General features: G+C 39.7%; 1 protein-coding gene across 1 annotated transcript in view; it reads right to left on the reverse strand.

Annotated features, from left to right (window-relative positions):
* Positions 1–22,444, reverse strand: part of Cry1 (cryptochrome circadian regulator 1) — a 53,730-nt gene that overhangs the window by 13,851 nt on the left and 17,435 nt on the right. The window contains exons 2-4 of the mRNA XM_005358253.3: positions 9,410–9,518; positions 3,472–3,614; positions 719–903 (exon numbers count right to left, since the gene is read on the reverse strand). Coding sequence (XP_005358310.1) covers positions 719–903; positions 3,472–3,614; positions 9,410–9,518 — 437 coding nt within the window. The remainder of the gene's footprint in view (positions 1–718; positions 904–3,471; positions 3,615–9,409; positions 9,519–22,444) is intronic.

Below are 22,444 nucleotides of genomic sequence, written 5' to 3' on the forward strand. Positions count from 1 at the left end.
ATCTGTATCAAAGCCTACGGGAAAAGAGAGAAAAGAAAATCACCATTATTGTTATTATCATGAAACAAAAATAATTTGTATCAGGAGTACACAGGACTACACAGGAGTGCACAGGAGTACACAGGCCTACACAGGACTGCACAGGAGTACACAGGACTACAGAGGACTGCACAGGAGGAGTACACAGAACTGCATAGGACTGCACAGGAGGAGTACACAGAACTGCATAGGACTGCACAGGACTGCTTAGACTTGCACATGAAGGCCTACACTGGCCTCACCAGATGTGAGACTCCTGCCCAGAGACCACAATACAGCCGGGACAACAAGCCCCTCCCCCAACACTTATCTTCAGAATGCACTTCTTCACAAGGACAGCAGGTCGCGTGTTACAGAATATACAAAATATTTAGATTCTGAGGTTTTCCCTTTATTTTCCCCTTTACTTTTCTTCCAATTAAAATTACATTAAAAGTAAATTTTCCAAATGATTTATGATATTAACTCTTTAAAATATATTTTAAATTATTTGAATTTCATACAATGTATTTTGAACACACTCACGTCCCTTATCCCCCATCCCCTAAAGCTTCCCATCCTGACTTTGTGTTCTTGTTCATCTTTCTTAACAAAGCCATCAGGTTCACTCTGTGCTGCCCATTTACTCTGGGTGGATTTTTAACCCCTAAGCACCGTGTTTATAAAGAGCTGTACCCACCTAGCTCTTCCAGGGAAGGGACTCCATACTTTTCATCATGGTCATCAGACAGAGGGGTCACACAAGTTCCTATCACATCTGAAGTAATGGTCTCTGCTGGCATCTCCAGCGGCTCCATTTTGCTGACGAGAGTCTGAAATCTTTTGTAAGTGAGAGGTGGCTGGCCACCATTGAGCTCGATGATCCTGTTGCAGTAGTGAGTAAAACACAGGACATGACAACAGACTTTGATAAGCTCAAAGACTTAAGATCAGAAATCTATCAATTAAGACCTTTGGTATGACCAGAAAATGTGTTCAAAATAGTTAATGAATCTAAAAATCATTCTTTCAAATTCTTAGATATTTATTATGTGTCAAATAATAGAATATGCAAATATCAAAACATTGATGTCAAGTTAAAAATAACAGTGGCTCAACTAGCCTACAGGATGTGTATATAATAACTACCATCAATGGACAAGTGAAAAATGAGCTCAAGGAATCTCAGAGGCTCTATACAACTCAACTAGGCTGATGATTACACCAAGAAATTGTCAGTAAAATTAAATTTGTTGTGTGTATTTGAGGTTTGCACCATGATGCTGCAGGAAACATACAGATACTAGTTTTACTGAAGAGTAAATGATCTCACTGGTAACCTGTTCCTGTTTTGTGGCTAGAATAGCTAAAATCCACTGTGCAGCACAACTCCCAAGCCATCAGCACCTCCTCAACTACAGCCCGCACGCTGTGTCTTCCACCCCCAGACATTCTCATTCTGTTCCTGTATCTTTTCTTCTCTGTCTTCCCATTTCCTTGATCAGTTTTCATTAAGACTATATAGGTGTTTTCTGTTGTGTGTATGCCTCTGTTAGACACACGTGTGTCTGTTACACAGCAGTAACCCCTCTCTGAGCTTCTGTTATCTGTGGTTCAGTTATGTTCATTTGTGCTGCAAAATATTACATCTAGACGATATAACTTATTGTAGAATACTGTGTTAACTGTTCGCTACTGCTGTTAACTTTCTATGGTTTATAATTTCCAAAAGCAAGCTTCATCGTTGTGTGATATTTAGACAGAAAGTACAGGGTACGCAGGGCTTGAATTGGTGGTTTAGGGGCATCTATCAGGGCTTTTGGAATGTCATCCTCATGGATGAAAAGAGAAATACCAAAGATATATGTACACCAAATTCCAAATCATTACATTTTTTCCAAGTCATTTAGACTTAAGTACATTATGTCGTGATTGCTGACCACGATGCCTCAGTCCAGTCACACTTCCAGGACCAGACCAGGCAGCAGCACCTTCGAAGGTCTGCTGTCTAGACACTTTCACAATAACTAATTATGCTTTTTCATTCCAGCTATCTGCTTACAACTACAGTTAAAGCAGCTTTATCCTTTAGGTAGATTAGCAAAGATCACATAACTGATAACATTGTTAATCAAGTATTTCTTCATCCCAAACATAATGTTTTTTTTCTTTATACCTTAAAATCAATTATATTTACAGAAAAAAAAATCAGGAAAGCTAGTCTTGCTGTAAGTAAAGTTTGTTTTGGTTTAGTGTCCTGAGATCACACAATTCATTATAGGACTATAATGAATTTTGCTGAGTGCAATGATGCTACAATGACACAATCACATGTCTCTTAAATAGCTACTAGAAAACTGGAACCCATAGAAACATTTTATACATAACATAAATATGATAACCTTTAATATGCATTCATAAACAACCCAATAAAAATTAAGTTCACAACACAGCCGAGTCTCCCACTTAGCAGCAATTTCTCTTATCCCATTTGCCTCCTTATAATCACTCGCTGCAGTTAAGAAAACTGGTAAACTAGAAGGCACATTTTATTACCAAAAGGGCTGGGCACTTCTAGGTTTATAACAAGGTAAGACATCTGTCTGAATCAAATCATGATTCTATTCATCCACTTGCAAACAGAAGTTAATTTAGTTTGATATGTGACTTACAAAATTATTTTGTTAATGGTAAAATGTGTACATAATTTAAAAGGTGAAATCATTTAATAAGTACATAAATCGTGATCTTTTCATATTTATAAAGACAATTTCATGCCAGCAGTTACTGTAAACTTGCACAGCTCATGAACTCCCTAGAATCTTAGCACATGCTACACGCTAAGCTCAATTTGGCCACAGAATCTTTGCTGGCCAAAGCGCCCCAGAGACTGGATAGTGTTTCAATAAATACACTGACCAATAGGGGATGATACCATGGTTCAGAGGACCCTAGCTGGGTAGTTATATTACTTCTATTTTCTTTTTTTTTATTCCAGCCCCCCATTACTTCTATTTTCATCTCAGCTAAACGAAAGGACAAAAGAGTACCCACATAGTAACACAAAATATATCAAGGTAAACTATGGCTGTGTGTCAAACACATAGTTGTAAATTTAGAAATACTGACACCCTAGAAAGGCAATACTGGGTGAATCAGTAGTCCGATAAAAATGTGTAAATAACATTTCTTAGTTTAATGCTGAAAGGCTAAATACTTTTTTATGCACTATATCTATAATTTTGGCATATCTATAATTTTGGTATTACAACTGAGCAAATGAAATCATAGCAGCTGAGTAAAATGCTAAGGGCTTGGTGTACATTCTGGTTTTGTCATTTCCACTTTATAACCTCATTCAACTATGCACTCAATGTCACCCAACAGAGTACTTAACAATGTCTAAGATGGTGAATGTCACTGTATATCCTTGCAATAAAAAGCTCGCCTTACTTGTCCAGGTCGTACAGGGTGTGTGAAATGCGCACGATGACTTCCACCCCAGCCTCGGTGGCCAGCTTCTTGATAGCTGCATCGCGCTCCTTCCCAAAAGGCTCTGAGTCATACTCAATGGAAAGTTTAGTGATGCTCCATTCCTAAAGCCATACGAGAGAGAGGGCAATAAGACATTATGGCTTTATAATTGTGTTCTTCTTCTAACGTCAAATAATGAAAAGCTCAACATCTACATCAAACAATATACATAAACCAAACTTCAAAAATGTGGGTGGAGGGGCTGGAGAGATGGCTCAGTGGTTAAGAGCATTGCCTGCTCTTCCAAAGGACCCGAGTTCGATTCCCAGCAACCACATGGTGGCTCACAACCATCTGTAAAGAGGTCTGGCGCCCTCTTCTGGCCTTCAGGAATACACACAGACAGAAAATTGTATACATAATAAATAAGTAAATATTAAAAAAAATCTTTTAAAAAATGTGGGTGGAAAATAAACCATTTGTCAATGTGAAAACATGACAAATATATGCCAACTAGATTCCGGGCACTGTGCCAGGCATGAGCAAATTTAGCAATATACTTACTGTACTCTTCTATACTACAGGGTTTATGTAGTATTTATTTCAATTACTTTTATTGCCTTATTTATTTCTGAATGAAAACAACCTCCATTTGCTATTTTGCAGATACAGTTATTATTTTTTTTTCTAAAAAGGGACATGTTCAGGCTTACAGAGACACATGAACTTATATCTGGTAATTCTAAGAACTTCTCTTTAAAAAGCCCTTGATAGCTGATATGGTATGAACTGTTTTGCTTAGAAAGACTTATTTCTGACTATTAAAATGTTGACAGCAAACTGGGTGGTGGTGGTGGTGCACCCTTTAGTTCCAGCACTTGGTAGTTCCAGGCTGAGGCAGGCAGATTTCCAGGTTTTAGGCCAGCCTGTTCTATAAAGTGAGTTTCAGGACAGCTACTCAGAGAAACCCTGTCTTGAAAACAACAGCAACAACAACAAAAAGTTGACAGGAGAAAACTTGGAACGAGCAATAAAACAGCAACTATTGACTATTATTGCATCAGTAACTTACATGTCTTTATAGTTGCTATAAATAAGGAGACTATGACTTCAGGGAATTAAATGATTACCTCAGGATGGTAGTCAAGTTTTGCCGAATTCTAAAATCTATTCTGATTTACTTCTGTTATTTAACTGACTAAATGATACCACATGAACAGACCAAAGGTGTTACCGATGGTACAATGCACATAATACATTTGGCAATTGATTACCTTTCATAAGGATTTAATTTTTTTATTAATCTTTCAGATAAAGAGATTTAATTTTTTTTTTAGTGTGTATATTTGTGCTCGTGTGTGTGGATGCCATAGAAGCCGAAGAAGGTATCAGATCCTCGGGAGCTGGGGTTACGGAGCACTGTGAGCTGTCGATGTGGGTGCCGGGATCTGAAGTCAAGTGTGCTGGAAGAGCAGTAAGCTCTCTTATGGCTGAGCCACCTCTCTAGCCCAGTGCATACATTTAAGACGTATTTAGTCATTTATCATATCTTCCTAGAAATAAATCTTTGAGAGAAAAATGATGAATTAAACACAAGCATATTTTAAGCTTAGATGCTGGGCATGTTCTCAGCTGCTGTGCCTTAAATTCCCATCAGCACTGCCCTAGAGTGACTGGCAGCTGCACGTATTCATTATCGTTCAAAGGCGTCTTTGAAACTGCTAGGAGAAAAATAATACATTTAAAAGTTTTTCCTTTCTCGAAGGTCTGGAATGTAACAGCAGTTAAAGTTCGTATTTGCTAGTACAAACGTGCCAGTTTTGAAATTTAAGGGTAAAATGTAAACGAGAGTAGGAACATAGTGTATACACACTTACGTGTTTATTCCATGCTAAGGTGTACAGTCTAGCAGTAAAACACCCCAGGACTGGAAGCTGAGGGTCTCCTAGTGAAGACTGCTCACACTGCAGACACACTGCTCTCCTAGCCTGCATCGTTTGTTAGTGAGCAGAGAGCACGGGGGAGCATCATGGCTTCCACGTGCACGCTTCTGTGCATTGCAGCCGATGTCCTCTTGATTCTGTTGTAACTGTGTGGTTTCTTAGAGCTCCTTGTAATTTAACAACAGAACCCTTCATTGTGTAAGTCATGAAGACCTTTACCCTAACGAGTATCTTGCAATTAGTTCTGTGTATTTTTTGAGAAATAATATTTTAGCTGTTAAGTGTTTGAGGTGAGTTAATAAATAATACTCCCTGTTATTTTTGCTTTTTGAGTTCAGGCACATTCAAGAGCTAAAGGTAAAAATATAAGCACATTATCAGTAAAGCTTAGTTGGAGAAAGTATCGTAGGGTTAAGGGAAATCAGCTCGCTGATGTGACTACTGAAGTGGACAGTGGTACTTAACATTCCCTACTCTGCCAATCATACGGAGCGCCTCCCTTACGTTATGGGCTCTCGCTCTAAGACAGTATACAGAAGAGGAGGGTAAAATGTATGTGAAAGAGAAAAGGAACTGTCTGAACCATACTCACCCAACCCTTTCTCCTCAACTCCTCAATACATCACATCTCTTCCCTGGGAATGAATTAGTGAACATTCTCCATAAGAAAAACTGAAAAGCCAGGGAGAACATTCCCTGAACATTAGATGTGTTAATTTACACACCATTTTCTTCTAGGAAGCACCTCTGAAATATCCTTGAAAAGAACAACCATGAGTGGCTACTGTCATGGCAACGAGTAAAGGAGACATGCTTACAGTGCCCAGCTCACGTCACAGTGCTGGGCAGAGTCAGAGAGCAGGCACAGCAGCCGATGCCTGCAACATGTCTTCCCAGGACTGCAGGCACAGCAGCTGATGCATGCGCCATGTCTTCCCAGGACTGCTTTGTTTCACTCATATCCAGTCCTTTACCGTTTCCTTTCCTCTACTTTGTGATGGCTTGATTTATTCCTTTTCCATCTTTGAGGCAAAAAGTTACTTATTTGTCTCCTTCATATCTATAACAATATAGAAAGCTATGAGCTTTCCCGAGTACTTCTGGGGGCGGTTATCCATATTTGGTATTCTGTTGCTATTTATTTTAAATTTAATTCCATTGGACTCAGAGAGCGTCAAATGTATTCTAACATGTGTGAGAGAATGCATGTGCACGTCTCATTGCCGTGGAGGTCAGAGGACAGCTGCAGGAGCAGTCTGCTTTCACCATATGGGTCCAGAGACCAAACTCAAGTGTCAGATCTGGTGACAAGTGCCTTTCCCTGCTAAGCCATCTCACTGACTCTGTGTAAGGCAGCATGAAACAATATGATGCTGTTCTATCCAGAATTAAAGTTTAAAATTATATATTTAAATTTATTTCTATTTTATGTGTATGGGTATTTTGTCTGCATATATAAAGTTCTTCACAATGCATGGTGTCCTCAAAGGCCAAAAGAGGGCACTGGATCTCCTGGAGCCGGAGTTAGACCATCATGAGCTGTCATGTGGGTGCTGGAAACCAAGTCCAGGTCCTCGGGAAGAGCAGTGAGTATGTCAGTCACTGAACCCTCTCTCCCATCCTAGGGAGGAAAATCCAACACAATACAAAAAAGTCGCTGGCCTAAGAAAAAGTCTGTTTAAAAACAAAATAAAAAACTGTGGTATTTGTAATACCAAAATCTTAGAAGACATTTTACTTCTACCAAACAGATTTGGAGAGAGGACTGATGTACTTATCTCCACACATTGCAGTTTGTATGAGCTGTGGATGAGGTATCATTACTTTCAGTCTGCTTTCTTGTCAAAACTCTTCCACATACCTAGACTAAATGAGAATTCTTCAGGAGTAAACAGTCTCTTCTAGCTAAGACTGCTACATTAGGTAAGCACTAATGTTTCTTCCATACTAGGAAAGTTAGGCAAAACTGATTTACTTCCCAGCACTGGAGACCTTCTCATTCAGGGAAAGCAGCGTCTCTTTTGCATTAGAAATATTGCTATTTTTGCAGATACCTTTAATCCCAGCACCGGGGAGGTAGAGGCAGATGGATCTCTGAGGTCAAGGCCAGCCTGGTCTACAGAGTGATGTGTTCCAGGACAGGTAGGGCTACATAGAGAAACCCTGCCTCAAAAATGCAGGTAAAAAGCCATTTTAAAAACTAAGGTATATCAAATAGCTGCAACACGAGCAGATACACAGCTAGAAATCTATGTGTAGTAGGGAGGGGAAGAATTTAAGACTGCAGGAACATGAGTGGTCTGAGATGCTCAGATCAGCTAAACGTCTCGTCTTGGGCAACTCATTAATTTCCTTCAGACCCTGAGAAGCTTTCTCTGCAGTAAGACAAGGAAATTAGGAAGATTCTTCCAATTCAAGTCAAAACAAAATCCCCAAATACTACAATTCTATACTACTGGTAAAACGTGAGTGTTCACTCATTTTCCTGTTGCTGTGATGGGACTCTCTGAGGAGGGGGGACTGGGGCTCAGAGTCGAGCATCAGGGTGCAGGGAGTGATGAGCCACGCTGCTTCTCAGCTTCCCTCCTCCAGTCACAGTCCAGGATCCCACTAAGCAATGGTGCCGCCCACAGTGGGTGGGTCTGGCCACCTCGAGTAACACAGTCAGGACAATCCCATCCCAGTCATGTTCAGAGACCCATTTTCCAGGTGATTCTAAATATCAAGGTGACAATGGAGATTAACTGTCACTGCCCTCTTAAAAAAAAAAACTCACAAAGGAACATAAATGTGGACAAGGAGGTTCCCTGGCAACACTGTGTTAGCCAGAGGCCTATGGGAAGAGTAACTAAACATTCAATAGAAAACCAGTAGAAGAAATCTAACACACCCATACATGTTACTACTACAGAATCATATAAAAGACCAGGAGATGACATGAAATGTCCTCCAACATATGAATAATGCACAGAACAGAAGATTGTGTATAATGTGTTCTCATTTGACTATTAAAGCAGAGAACAATTAACACAGACACATGGATGTCTAAGCACACACAAATTCTTGTTCATACAAAGGGTATTGATATTTGCACATGCAGGAAATGGAAATAGTGCTGCTTTGGGGAGAACTAATAGTCTGAGGCCAAAAAGGAATTTTTCATTTTAATCTTTCTAATGTCTAATTTTACTATATTAGCACTGTCAATAAAGAAAAGCCACATTTTTTTTTATTTAAAAATACTATTTCCTTTGGACACCACAGTAGGGCTGATCCTGTTGACAGGGCTCTGGTGAGCCAGCCTCAAAAACATGAGCATGAGAGAGCTGGCCCCACCCATGTGGTCCTGACACAGCAACCCCCTCCCCGCAGCATGTGGGAGTGATGGCCCTGGTGTCATGAGAGCAGAGAGCTGGCTGGCCCTGGTGGTGTGGGTGCAGGAGAGAGCGGGAGAACTGGCCTGGCCCCTTGCTGCCTGCTGCACTGATGATGGTGGGGAAGAGGAGGAGCTGGTGGGCTGACCCACCCAGCATACACCCCATCCGTGAACTGCTGGAGCACATGAAAGGGCCGGACCTCAGATCCAGAGCTGCAGGATCTCCACGAAGAGTCCCAGTGAGGATCCGGTATTGATAATGTAGCAGAAACCAGAGGCCTCATTGCAATGAACACTTACAAGTAAAGATATGTGGACTAAAGGGCACTGTGATTTCTGTGTCACACTCTAGCTTCCATGATGAGGTTTTTGTTTTTTTTTAACTTTTCTTATTTTATATTGAGGGGGAGGTTGCAAGGGCAGAGGACGCATACAAAGGGACGGGGAGATGAATGGGATCAGGATACAGGATATGAAGTCCACAAAGAATCAATAAAAAGCTTAAAAAAAATACTACCTCCCATGCTTTCGCAAAAAGGTATTTGTCAAATATTTGCTCTGGCAAAGATTATTATTCATGCATATGTTTTCAAATTACCTTGAAAAGCCTGGGGAACACATCAGCTGGCTGTCCACGAATCACAAAGAGACGAGAATTCAGCTTCCGTAGATTGGAATCCAGATCCTCAAGACACTGAAGCAAAAATCTAGAGAGAAAATATTATAAACCTTAAAATATGTATCTACAAGGTATAAAATATTGTAACACTACATTCTACAAATGACAAATGTGGACTCATCATTTTATTTACTGGTGACTCAGTATTCTTAGAAGCCATACTGACAAGAGTTTTTTTATTACATCATAATCTCTAACATTTTAAGCAAGCCCTGAATTAAATCACTTATTTTCACTAAATAATCTAGTAAAAAATTAACTTGTAATCATAAAAATTATGTAAATAAATATCAAAGCAATTAAATGAACTAGTTTCATTGTTCAAATCTAATAAAGTAAAATTTTTTTATGGAAAAGTTACTTCAAAGAATCTAGAATATCTTTTATTGGGAAAAATGGAAACGTTCTACTTGGTAACTCCGGATGTCTGAATAATTTAAGCATCTTGGGTGTGGTATGGTGCTACACACCAGAAAACAGAGCATTTGAGAGATGACCTTAGAGCCACAAATTCAAGATCAGCCTCAATTATGTTTGGGGTCAGTCAGGGCTACATGAGACCCTGATGCAGAAAACAAAACAGGCAAATGAGAGAAAATGAATACTTTGCTAAAGGACATTGCAATCACCTAGGGGAAGCTATAATGTCCTTTTCTAAATCTAATAAAGCTTCTAATATAAGAAAAAGGAATAGATAGATGCTAAATCATATGCCATTATCGTGACTATAGAGAATACTATGTTAATTTGAAACAAGCAAAGGTTTCATGGAGTGGGTGGGATCACACGGACTTCTTCAGTGAAGTAAGCAGAAATAAGATTTACACATGAGACACCTGGGAAAATTCTGGAGCAGTAGGGAAACTGCTTATTCTACATCTTCTGTTGTGAGGACAGAGCATTTCCCAGAAATACATCCAAAAGGGAGGCTACTCTGGAAAGTCCAAGCTCATTATCCATTAATTCCACCCAGATTCTGCTCCTCTCAGCTGGGCAGATCTCAGTTTGTCTCTACTTTGTTTCTTCTATGTTCTTCGGGTTAAGGTTTCTTTTGTCTGCCTTTCCCATGAGTTACAACCTCACTGAGAAGCAGCTGTGAGGAGGAAGCCAGGCGGAAAGGAAGAACACATGGCAGAAACAGACATTACAGGACGGTAGCCAAGGGTTAAGTGGAGCCGTGGTGTCCAATCTCCAGCAGCCAGCAGCCAACATCCCAACACAGAGCACATTTCTACCTCTGAAAGGTCACACACACAGTACTGTCCTGACAGACTGCTCTGACTAGGGAATGTTTGTAGTCTTTGTGCACTCTCTGCCTTCAGTACCTCAGTCTTGCTGGTATTTCATAACTACAGTCATCAGTGACGTAAGTGCACTAGTTAGTCTGAGATAGCCCCTCTTTAGCAACCTCCCACAGCTTTGGAGAACTTTGCAGAGCTCTCTATATCCATAGGTATACCCATGTAGATATGAAAGATAATCTTAGCATTTCATCTTAACAAGTCTCATGGTGTTGTTAAACAAACAGGAAATAAAACATTGTTCTTTTTTTTTTTAATTTCAACTATCCCCTTTCTGTCTTGGTTTGAACTTACTTCCTAACACCTGAACCCCACCCCTGCACACTACTACAACATGTCTTACTATTTTGAGAAAAGATTGCTGTTAGTAGATGCAGTGATACAAAAACATCTGAGGTTCATATTATTCATAAATATGCATAATTTAATAAGTGAGAAGTGTTCACGGGCAGTCATGCAATTTCTTGTGTTTTCTTAGCAAGATTGTTTTGGAGTTTGGGAGGATGTGGTCTTGTAGTTCAGGCCAGCCTTGATCTTGTTGTGAAGTTAAGTATGGCTTCTAACTTCTGATCCCAGCTGCTGGGATTCTAAGTAAGTGCCACAATGCTAGGCTTCTTTATATGGTGCTAGAGATTGAATCCAGATGTGAGGCAAGCACTCCATCAATTCAGATACAGCTGCAGCCCCAGAAGAGATATTTAATTTTTACAACAATGGTTAGAGATTATTTATTTGCAGTATATGGCTCTGTGAGTAGATAGCCATGTGTGGTGTGTGTGCACCTGTTCATACCCATGAAGGACAACAGAGGGTGTCAGTGCCCCCCGAAAGTCTCCTCCTATTCCTTTGAGGCAGGGTCTCTCCCTGAAGCACTGGCATGACTGGTATTTGAGGGGCACCTTGTTATGTGTTGCTAGGATCTGAACTCTGGTCCTCATAATTGCGCAGTAAGTACTAATGAGCCACATCTCTAGCTCACCACTTCCCAAGTTATATTTGAGATATCTCAGATGTAATAAAGATCATCAAAGAATTTTTTGATAAAAAGAAATGGAATGAACTAGTTTGCATTAAGTAAAAACAGCAGAAAGCTCAAACATCCCATAGAGACAATCCAAGGCAGATGGGATCTCTAAATCTTTGCTGTATTACTGAGCCCACATTTTCTACCAAAACTGGAAGTAAGTGTTCTTCATACTGAATGTAATGATGGGAACATATCTATAATAGGAAGGTGGGAAAAGAAAGAAAAATACCAAAAGGATATAATTAATTCATAAAATAAACAACCAAGTCTAGATTAACATCATGCATGTGAATTCATATTCATACACCCATAAAAAATGATAAACATGTATCTACCACAAATACAGAAAAAACTATATGCGTATTTCTTTGGTTAAATAAAATCTCGAAAAATCAAAAAAAAACCCTATATATGTATCAATTTATGTTTAGTTGTGCATAAGGAAATAACTGGAACGTTACTTACCAGGATACTTATTATATCTACCCTGAGAAATGGAGTTTGAGTGGAGATAAAAATACACTAATCTCAAAATTGATTCCAGCACACATTCCTTTGGGGTAGGACGGGTGAGGCCTGATCTCCTGCACCTGGTTTACTGGCGCTAAACACCTTTAGAGAGCAACAGGTAATTTCATGTTTTCCAGCATGTACTGCACAGATGTTCCATATTCTTAACAAGTCTAGCAGTACGTATTATACACTGATGACTTACAGAAAATCTTGAGTTTCCTTGTCTATAAAATGAGAGTATAATAGTATGGACACACATGGGAAGTTTTGTGGAAGCTGAGTAAATTACCATATGTGAGGCTCTTAGAACAGTGTCTGTACATGGTGAGCATTATTATGTGTTACTGAATACTTGGTGTTCTATTTTTACTACAATAACAGTAGTTTTATCTCTTGCTTGTATTTATTGCAGTCTTAAAATAGCCCTGCCTATTAGCAATCTCTGCCGCCATAATCCATCTCAGTGCACATTATCAGATCGTATTGAGGCACATATTCTTGTATAAAGATCTTTGAGACTCATTTTTTTATTCAATAAAAAGCAAAGCATGTTCTCAGTCACCATCCAATGGCTCCAGGTTCATCTTCTGTCCCACGCTACTACTGTTTGCACTAAACCAAGCTACTACTCTTTTGTACACAACCGTTCTCTTGAACATGTGATCTTTCCTCAGTCTGAAGGATTTTTGCCAATTCCCATCTCAAGTTTATACCAAGTCTGAAGTCTTAGAGCTGAAGTCACTTTCTCTCCTCTCTCAACTGTCAAGAATGTATTACATCACAAGCAAAGTTCAAATCATTCATTTTAGCAGAAAAACCTGTATGCAAACATGTATATGTACACACACCCCTCTCTTCTGTGCATCTCCTGTATCTAATTTTTCATGCCTTGGCTTCCCTAACCTAGGTTTTAGTTTATGTACCTGGCAAATGCCATCGCCACATGTCCTGTAGTCTACTGAAAAAACTGGAAGCAGGACAAGATGCTAGTACGGCTGTTTCACACAGGTCCTGAGAGGATTAGAAATACGTAAAGTCAACTGGTAGCACATGGCTATATACAATAAATGAAGTCATTGCTACTTTTCCTTTAGAATAGTTCTAATCTTAAGATGGGCAGGAGGTATGCACTTGTAATTCCAATACTCAAGACATGAAGTACAAGGATCCCAAGGCCAAAGGTTATATAGGCAGTCCGTCTGACCTGCCTTAAAGGAAAAGAGAGAAAAAAAGAGAGTAAATATCTATTTCTGAAAACAAACCCCATGTATATACATTAATAGGAAGAATAAATTAGTTGGATGCCCAGGCCTATACAGAATCTCACTGAATGTATAACTCCATATGAATGTGACTGTGAACCAAGGTTTTATCTTCCCCAGTGACAAAGCCACTGCTATACTAATACCTATTTGTTAAAAAGGGATGATACTATTAAAACTCAGATTGACTGATCTCTAAGCTTGTAAGTCTGTGGTGGTGCTATATAAAAATCAGCCATAAACAGTGTAGATTCAGAGCACCAAGTCACTGAATAGAACAGTTTCTCTTTAGTGATAAATGAAAACCAGTATTTGAAAACTACACAAAATCTAACACTTTGTCCTTAGTTTGGAATAGGATTACTCAGGGTTCAGACTGTGTGCTCCACAGAACACATCATTTAAACACTCCTACACTATAAAGATATGTGCCTTAAAACAGCACTGAACACTGAGCAGACAATTTCGGCATATATTGCAGCCATGTGCTCCCATTGGAAGATCTGGCTGAAAATAGACTGATTTTTAAATAGGCCAACTGTTAGTAAACTCACTACAATCCCTCACTGTACAAAGGCACAACTTAATTATAACACTGAATGAACCACTCTGAAATAAAGAGACACTAATGCACCTCCTTATTTTAAATGTTTTAAGGAATTTTCCTCTAAAAACCACTACCTTTTACTACTATAGAAGCGTACATGTAGTAACTTCCTTATGCCACTTCCAAAAGATGATTTCAACATGAATCAACAGAAATAGTTTCTAAAGTAGGTCATTGCTATAGCAACCAGTGGGTGGTTTAGCATACTCCCATCACAATGACCTACTTTCTAGTCTGTGTTAGAATAGCTTATATAACTAGTATTTCTAGTTCTGTCCATAAAATAGTCTGAAAAAAGCAAGGGCAAGATACAACATAATCCCACTGCTACTGAAAACAAGGCGTTACAAAGTCACGTGTGCACACCAGAACGAAGCCATCTGCTAACGTTGGTGTTTCCATACTGTATTACGCACTTGTCAGTGCAAACTACTCTTAGAACTCCTAAACAAAACCATACAGTGTTGACCCTACAGAATATAAACTAAAACCACATGAAGAACATCTCCTCTACATATGAAATGAAAGTTCAATATAGAAAAAAATTAAAGATCTAGACCTACTATTATAAATAAAAAACAAGATTCTCAACCACACCAAATCTTTTATCAGAGATTTTAAAATTAAAAATCATAATTTGCATATCTAAGTATGAAATAAGGTTTTTATATGCTCCATTTTCAAAGCTTTTAATAAACTAGTGCTTTCATTTAATCTGTCAAATACGGTGCACATTTCCTCCAAAGACAAGACTTTAGGATTTACTACAGATAAAATACACATTACGAAGGCTAATTCCCCAAGGATAACACTTGAGTACCTAACATAGATAAAATGTATCATGCAGGTGAGTTCTGCACTTGCTAGGCTCAGAATTAAGAGCACACATCAACAGACTCATATAAGAACCCAAAGTTATTTTTAGGACAAATCCTTTTAAATGCCTTGATTAAAATCTTAAAACAAAATTATTTATAGCTACCCCTTTCAGACCTTCCTACAAAGAAGTCAACAGAGACAGAATGGGACTTTTGTGTGGGTGGTCAGGCGCACTGCAACAGTTAAACTCTTCCTCAACATGGTCAAGGCTCTAGGTTCAGTTCTCAAACATCAAAAGCAAAGAAATTAAAGTAATGAATAAAAATCAGAAGGTCAGGCCTGCAGTGCACACTCGCGACGGTGACACACAGGCGCACACTCACGACGGTGACACACAGGCGCACACTCACGACGGTGGCACACAGGCGCACACTCACGACGGTGGCACACAGGCGCACACTCACGACGGTGGCACACAGGCGCACACTCACAACGGTGGCACACAGGTGCACACTCACGATGGTGGCACACAGGCGCACACTCACAATGGTGGCACACAGGCGCACAGTCATAATGGTGGCACACAGGTGCACACTCACGACAGTGGCACACAGGCGCACACTCACGACGGTGGCACACAGGTGCACACTCGTGACGGTGGCACACAGGCTACTGACACAGAATTTAAATTCAGGGTCTGGAAACAGTGGAACCTTGACTGAACAAAGACATTACATAACAACTTTAAGTTCAAAAGCTGCAAAACCAGATTGATGCAGTTGTATCACTGGCATCTTAAACAGGATGAGCACTATCATCATTGGTGATGCGATTCCCTGGAGCTTTAAGAAAGATTTATTACAGCCTGGTCTACAAGATCTAGTTCCAGGACAGGCTCCAAAGGTACAGAGAAACCCTGTCTCGAAAAAACTAAAAAGAGGAAGAAAGAAAGAAAGAAAGGAAGAAAGAAAGAAAGAAAGAAAGAAAGAAAGAAAGAAAGAAAGATTGATTTAGTAAAGTCTGAAGCTTCCCTAATGTGTACAAGTAGTACATAAAATCAGAAAAATCTCCATATAAAACAGCGTTTTCATACCTGCTGATTTGAGGTACAGTGAATTTAGGCTTCCATTCAGAAGATGGAAAACTTTTTTACTGCGAGACACCACGTGCAGTTCTAAGGGCAGCACCCTACTCTGGGCCTCTCTGCACCAGACCCCTACCTTTCTCCAACCATCTTAACAACCAACATTGCCTCTGAAAAAACTCTAAAATGCCTTCTAAGAAGTGGTAACTAATTTAGGAGAGTTTCAATATCCCCAGAACTAGGAAAGGTATTTGACCATGTACATGATAGAGACACACATCACACCTGTTATGATGGAAGACAACATGTGTAACACAAAAGGGTAATAAACCAGAAGGGAGAAAGCATTCTTGGCTTTTCCTCCTTCTCTAGGTAGGGAAGATATTAAAATTTCAAGAATCTAGTGATGTTGAGGAGTACCTTTTAGTATCAACACAGTAATAGAGGTAGAGAATGAGAAGGAAAAACCTGGATTTCAACAAAGGTTTACCACTTTCCAATGTCCAGATAATTCCTGACATATAGCAGAAGTAACATACATAGCTACATAATTAATCATCATAACATCATAACATTAAGTAATGAGAAGGATTTTAAAGGCTTGACTCAATAGTCGGTGGAGAAGTATGACAGGGAGGGAATATTTGTTCCATGTCTATTTTGCTAAGTACTAGTCATACAACCCTATAAAATATCCCATTAAAATAACTACAAATTTGGAAACTCATCATGTATGTTTTCCAACATCAGCTATGAAATGAAATAAAAACTTTAATTTGGGGCTAGTGAGAACCTGAGTTCAATCCCTGAGATCCGGATGGAAGGAGACAATGGATTGTGACACAACTGAAAGGCTATTAGAACACGATGTGTGGAGTTGGGTGGTGGTGGCGCACGCCTTTAATCCCAGCACTCGGGAAGCAGAGGCAGGTGGATCTCTGCGAGTTCGAGACCAGCCTGGTCTACAAAGTGAGTTCTAGGACATCCAGGACTACTGTTACACAAAAACCAAAAATCCTGTCACGAAAAACCAAAATAAACAAACAAATAAAATGAACATGATGTGCTTTTATAAATGGATTATTTCAGTGATAGATTCATAAGTTGATGGAATTATTCGGAAGTGGTAGAAACTAGGAAATGTGGCCTAGTTGGAAGAAATACATCATAGATTGCAGGGTGTGGGGGAGAAGTGCCTGAAAAGACAGCTCTTTCCCAGGTGTTCTCATTCTCCTAAATTATTGTCTGGTCTCCTAACACAGGCTATGCAGTATATGCATGTGTATATGTGCATACACACGAATAAATGTTAAAAACTTGGCTGAAAAAAAAAAGAATTTAAGGAATGGAAAGATGGCCCAGTAGTTAAAAGCCAAGTTCACAACCAAAAAGAAAAAAGAAAAAAAAAGAATCCAAAAAAGAATTTACTATGGATGTGCCTGACTCCAGAGCTGTGCTCTCTGCTTGCACAGCACCACTTCTATAGAGCATGCACTAACACAGAAGAGACTGAGGCAATGACATCGTACCCTGACTCCATCTGTGTCCACTCAGACAGCTCTAGACCTAGGCAGCAACCTGAGGTTTTTGTGACTTTGGCCATGGTCCAAATGTATTAACCAAAATAATTCATGCAAAACAAAATAAATAAAGAAGGTATATGTCAAAAATAATTGTCATGTGATGTCTAAAGTACTTACTATGCTCTGCCAGGCATGAATGTATAAGGTTACTCTGACCCTCATCTAACTCTGATATAATTATGGTCATGTGGTTTTTTGGCTTTAAAAATGCCAAATCCCTGAGTTTAGGCACCAAGAGACTCTGAGGCACAAGCCTGTTCCTTTGTCATTGGTAAATTAAGAACTCATATGTTGACAGAGGTTTCTGTCCTGCCTGGTCCCGCAGCTATTTAGTCCCAAAGAAACACAGAGGCCTACATTAATTATAAACTGGTTGGCCTATTAGTTTAAGCTTCTTATTAACTCTTATATCTTATATTAACCCATAATTCTTGTCTGTGTTAGCCAAGTCTTGGTACCTTTATCAGTGAGGCATTCTTATCTTGCTTCCTCTGTGTCTGGGTGACAACTGCTGCTGAGCCTTTCATCTTCCCAGAATTCTCCTGTTCTGGTCCCCCCGCCTATACTTCCTGTCTGGCTACTGGCCAATCAACATTTTATTAAACAAGTACAAGAGACGAATCTTTAGAGGTAAGGACCACTGTCCCATAGCACTCATATAATTTTAGTTGGCTCAGCCAGTGTGTTCGTCTTTATCTTTCCAACATGGAGTATTACAACGATACTTCAGAAAAACTAACCTGACGGCTTTAAGGACATAAGATGACTACAACAGTTTTCTTTTTCCCTCGAGGTTGGGGAAGATGGGCGCTGTATCAGTTCACTTTTTCTTTTTGTAATAAAATACCTTCAAAATCAACTTAGGAGCTGGGCGATGGTGGCGCACGCCTTTAATCCCAGCACTCGGGAGGCAGAGGCAGGCGGATCTCTGTGAGTTCAAGACCAGCCTGGTCTACAGAGCTAGTTCCAGGACAGGCTCCAAAGCCACAGCAAAACCCTGTCTCGAAAAAAAAAAAAAAAAAAACAAAAAACAACTTAGGATACGAAGGCTGTATTTGGGCCTTTGTTCCACAGAGTTCAGTCCACAGGCGCCTTGTCTAAGTTAGAACATCATTGTAGGCAGCATGAGTGAAGCAAAATGAGGCAGAAAGAAGGAAGACACCAGGAAAAGAACTGTCTTTTCAGGGCACATCCCACCCCTACTCCATGACGTCCTTCTTCCAACTACGCCACGTGTCCTAGCTTCTACCACTCCCCAATAATTCCACCAATTTATCAATCCATCAATGTATAAATCCATGTATATAAGCACATCGTGTTCTAATAGCCAGAGACCAGAAGTTCAACACCTAAGCCGCAGAGGTGTAAGGTAGAGGAAGAGCGAAGAACTTCCTCATACGTAAAAAAGCTCCTCCCAGGCTCCAGCCACTCCACAGGTCACTCACTCCTCACTCACGCTGTGTGACACATCTGCTGAGGCTCATCTACTCACAGAAGAAACCTGCATGCACATGCCTGTGTGTGCATGTGTGTCTGTATAGGTAGAAAGAATGATAGGTATCAACCTATCAAGACACTGAAGTAGGAAAGGCAATCAGAAAATATCATGCCTAAATCAAAAAAACTCCCAAAAGTTGAGAATGGTGGGGAATGCGTTATTAGAAAAATGACTACAATAAGCACCATACTTTCTAAAATAATGTGCATGTCCCTCAAGTTTTAACATATTGAAAACTCAATGCCAAGTGAAGTCTGTTACCACCCCTGTGGACAGCACACTGGGTTAAGGCACTCTCCAGAGAACAGCTGATAAGCTGACAAACAAGAGAACTGAACATTTCTTAAAATAATTCCCTGGGCTGCTCTAAAAGCAGGTGCTGGAGTCAGCATTAGCCTGAGGATTTCTATAAAGCTCTGGAACACAGAAGGTAAGAGTCCAAGGCCCTCCAGAGCAGGCGAGCTAATAACAGACCCTTCTCCTCCAGTCAGGGCACCCACAAGCTTCACTCCCAGTTCAAATCTAAGTATAAACTGCCCGTTCTTCCCAGTCCCAGAAAGAAGCAAAGTTTACCCTTGAGTGGAAAGAGTAAAACAGCAAATGAACAGTGGGCAGCAGAGTCACCACCAGAGTAAACCCCATGATCAGCTCAAACACACCAATACTAAGTCAGACATGTCGTTATCATGTGCACTCTACGCCAATGAGATGAGAAGACCACTGTAGTTGTTTTAGTTTTCTTTTGTATGTGTGAGTGTGTGTCTGCATGCATGTATGTATACCATGTGTGTGCCTGGTGCCCACGGGGCCAGAAGAGGGCACGAGCTCTCCTGGAACTGGAGTCGCAGAGGGTGGCGCATTCCCATGTGCTGCTGGGAACACAACTGGGTCCTCTGCAAGAGTCCCACGTGCCCCAACCACTGAGCCAACTCTCCAGTCCAGGAAGAACATTTTAATAAGACGTTTTTCCTAATCCTATAACTCCAGTCTAATCATGGAAAAAAAAATCAGACAAACCCAAACTTAGGTTCATTCTACAAAATACAGAAATAATATTCAAAATCATGAAGGTCATAAAATGCAGGAAAATCCCAAAGAACTGTGATAAAGCAGATGAAGGAAATTGCTAACTGGAGTCACTGTTGTACCTTGCATAGAATTCTAGAACAGAAAATAAATCAATAGTGAAATCTGAATAACGCTTGGACTTTGGTAAATAATGCACTATCTCAATTTTGAAGAAAAAAAAATATGTATTAATATTAGAGAACTGGAGACGGAGAGCACAGGACTTTTCTGAATTATTTGTCATATTTTCTATGTATCTAAAATAATTCAAAATAAGTTTTATTGACAAATATCTGCCCTAAGAATGTGTTACTGGATTGAAAATTTAAGAAATTGGGCTGGTGAGATGGTTCAGAGGTTAAGAGCATTGACTGCTCTTCCAGAGGTCCCAAGTTCAATTCCCAACAACCACTTGGTGGCTCACAACCATCTATAATGAGGTCTGGTGCCCTCTTCTGGCCTGCAGGCAAACATGCAAACAGAACACTGTATACATAACAAACACATCTTCTAAAAAAGAAAGAAAATTCAAGGAATTTATTAGAAAACACTTCAAGTAAAGCATTGCATTTAAAGTAATAACAGGTTCATAGTAATCTACAATGCTAAAGTCTACCTATGCCTCTCTGTGATGCCCCAAACATCAATGTATAAGACCCCTCCCTTCCACAAACATGCATGCACAAATAACAAATCCTATCAGATTCCTAAATTCAATACATGCTATAGAGAAATCCCATCAAAGGTTCCACACAAAGAAAAGATTGATCACAAAATAGAGAATCACTTGAGTTGCAAATAAGAGATCTAAAAATAAATGAGAACTTTTTGGAGCTCATGAAAGGTACTAACTAAGAAACATGAATCTCAAGCAAGGTAAGACAGAGAAAGATTTAGGAAGGTGTTTGGGGAAGGAAAGAACTAGAAGAAATAAAAAGAAAATTAATATAGAAAATGAAGCAAGATATGGAGAGGATGTGGTGGTAATTTAGAAAGGCCTAGATCAGAAAAACAATGAAGATACACCTAAAACTTGTTGAATGTACTGTAAATGGTGCTGTATTAGTCAGTCTTACCTCACCACAACAAAATGCCCACGACAACTAACTTTATAAAGAGAAGCGGTGTATTTGGATCACAGTCCTGGTGGTTGAGGTGTAGACTGGACAGCTCTACTGTTTGGGCCTCTGCGCTATGGACCGTGGTGGAACTGTAGAGGACCGCGAGCATGGGTCAGAGCTGGGAGGCAGAAAGGATGAAAACATGGGTGTGGGCTCTACACTTGTCCCCCTCCCAGGACTTCCTACTAGACGCTACCCCCTAAAGGCTCCCACCTCACAACAGCATCTGCCTGTGGACTAAGTCTTCAGCCATGGAACTTTTTTGGGGAACACACAACCCAATGTCTACATCACAGCAGAAGGAAGGAAATATATCAGCTTAAATGCTAACTAGGAAAGATTTTAAATTACATTAGAAAAACACCAGGAACCCCTAAAAAAGTAGAAAAAGGAAATTATAAAGATGTGAAAATAGAATACAAATTTATAAAAAATAGAAAAAAGGTCAAAGTTATCATATGAAGAAACAATATAAAAATAGTAAAACAAAAGTAATATAAAAAGTATGGTAGCTCATGCCTATAATCCCAGTACTTGGGCAGCTGAGGCAGGAGTTACTATGAGTTTGAGACCACCTTGCACCTTGTCTCAAAAAAAAAAGAAAGAAAGAAAGAAAGAAAGAAAGAAAGAAAAGAAAAACAAAACAAAACAATAAACTTATGGTAAAAGTAATTAAGAAAATAAGAGAGGGCAAAATAAGCAATATTAAGGAAAAAAGGCATAATCTCAGATACAGGTGGCTTTAAATTAAAAGATACTATGAAGAAATTTTATGCAAATAAATTAAAAACTTAAGGGCCTGTGGGAGATGGCTCACTCAGCAGTCATGAAGACTTGAGTCTGATTTCCGATATCTATGGAAAAGTGTGTTACAGTCTGTGCCTGGGGTCCCAGTGCTGTGGAGCAGGGAACACAAGGACCACCCTGTCTAACCCAATTGGTGAGCTGCAGGTTCAGTGAGAGACCCTGTCTCAAAAAACAAGGTGGAAAACAATTCTAAAGGATGTTCAGCATTGGCCTGTGACCTCCATATGCACATGCACACATATGACATATACACGAACACACACA

Source organism: Microtus ochrogaster, chromosome 24 (genome assembly GCF_000317375.1).
Source record: "Microtus ochrogaster isolate Prairie Vole_2 chromosome 24, MicOch1.0, whole genome shotgun sequence".
In the NCBI taxonomy this organism is placed as follows: domain Eukaryota; kingdom Metazoa; phylum Chordata; class Mammalia; order Rodentia; family Cricetidae; genus Microtus; species Microtus ochrogaster.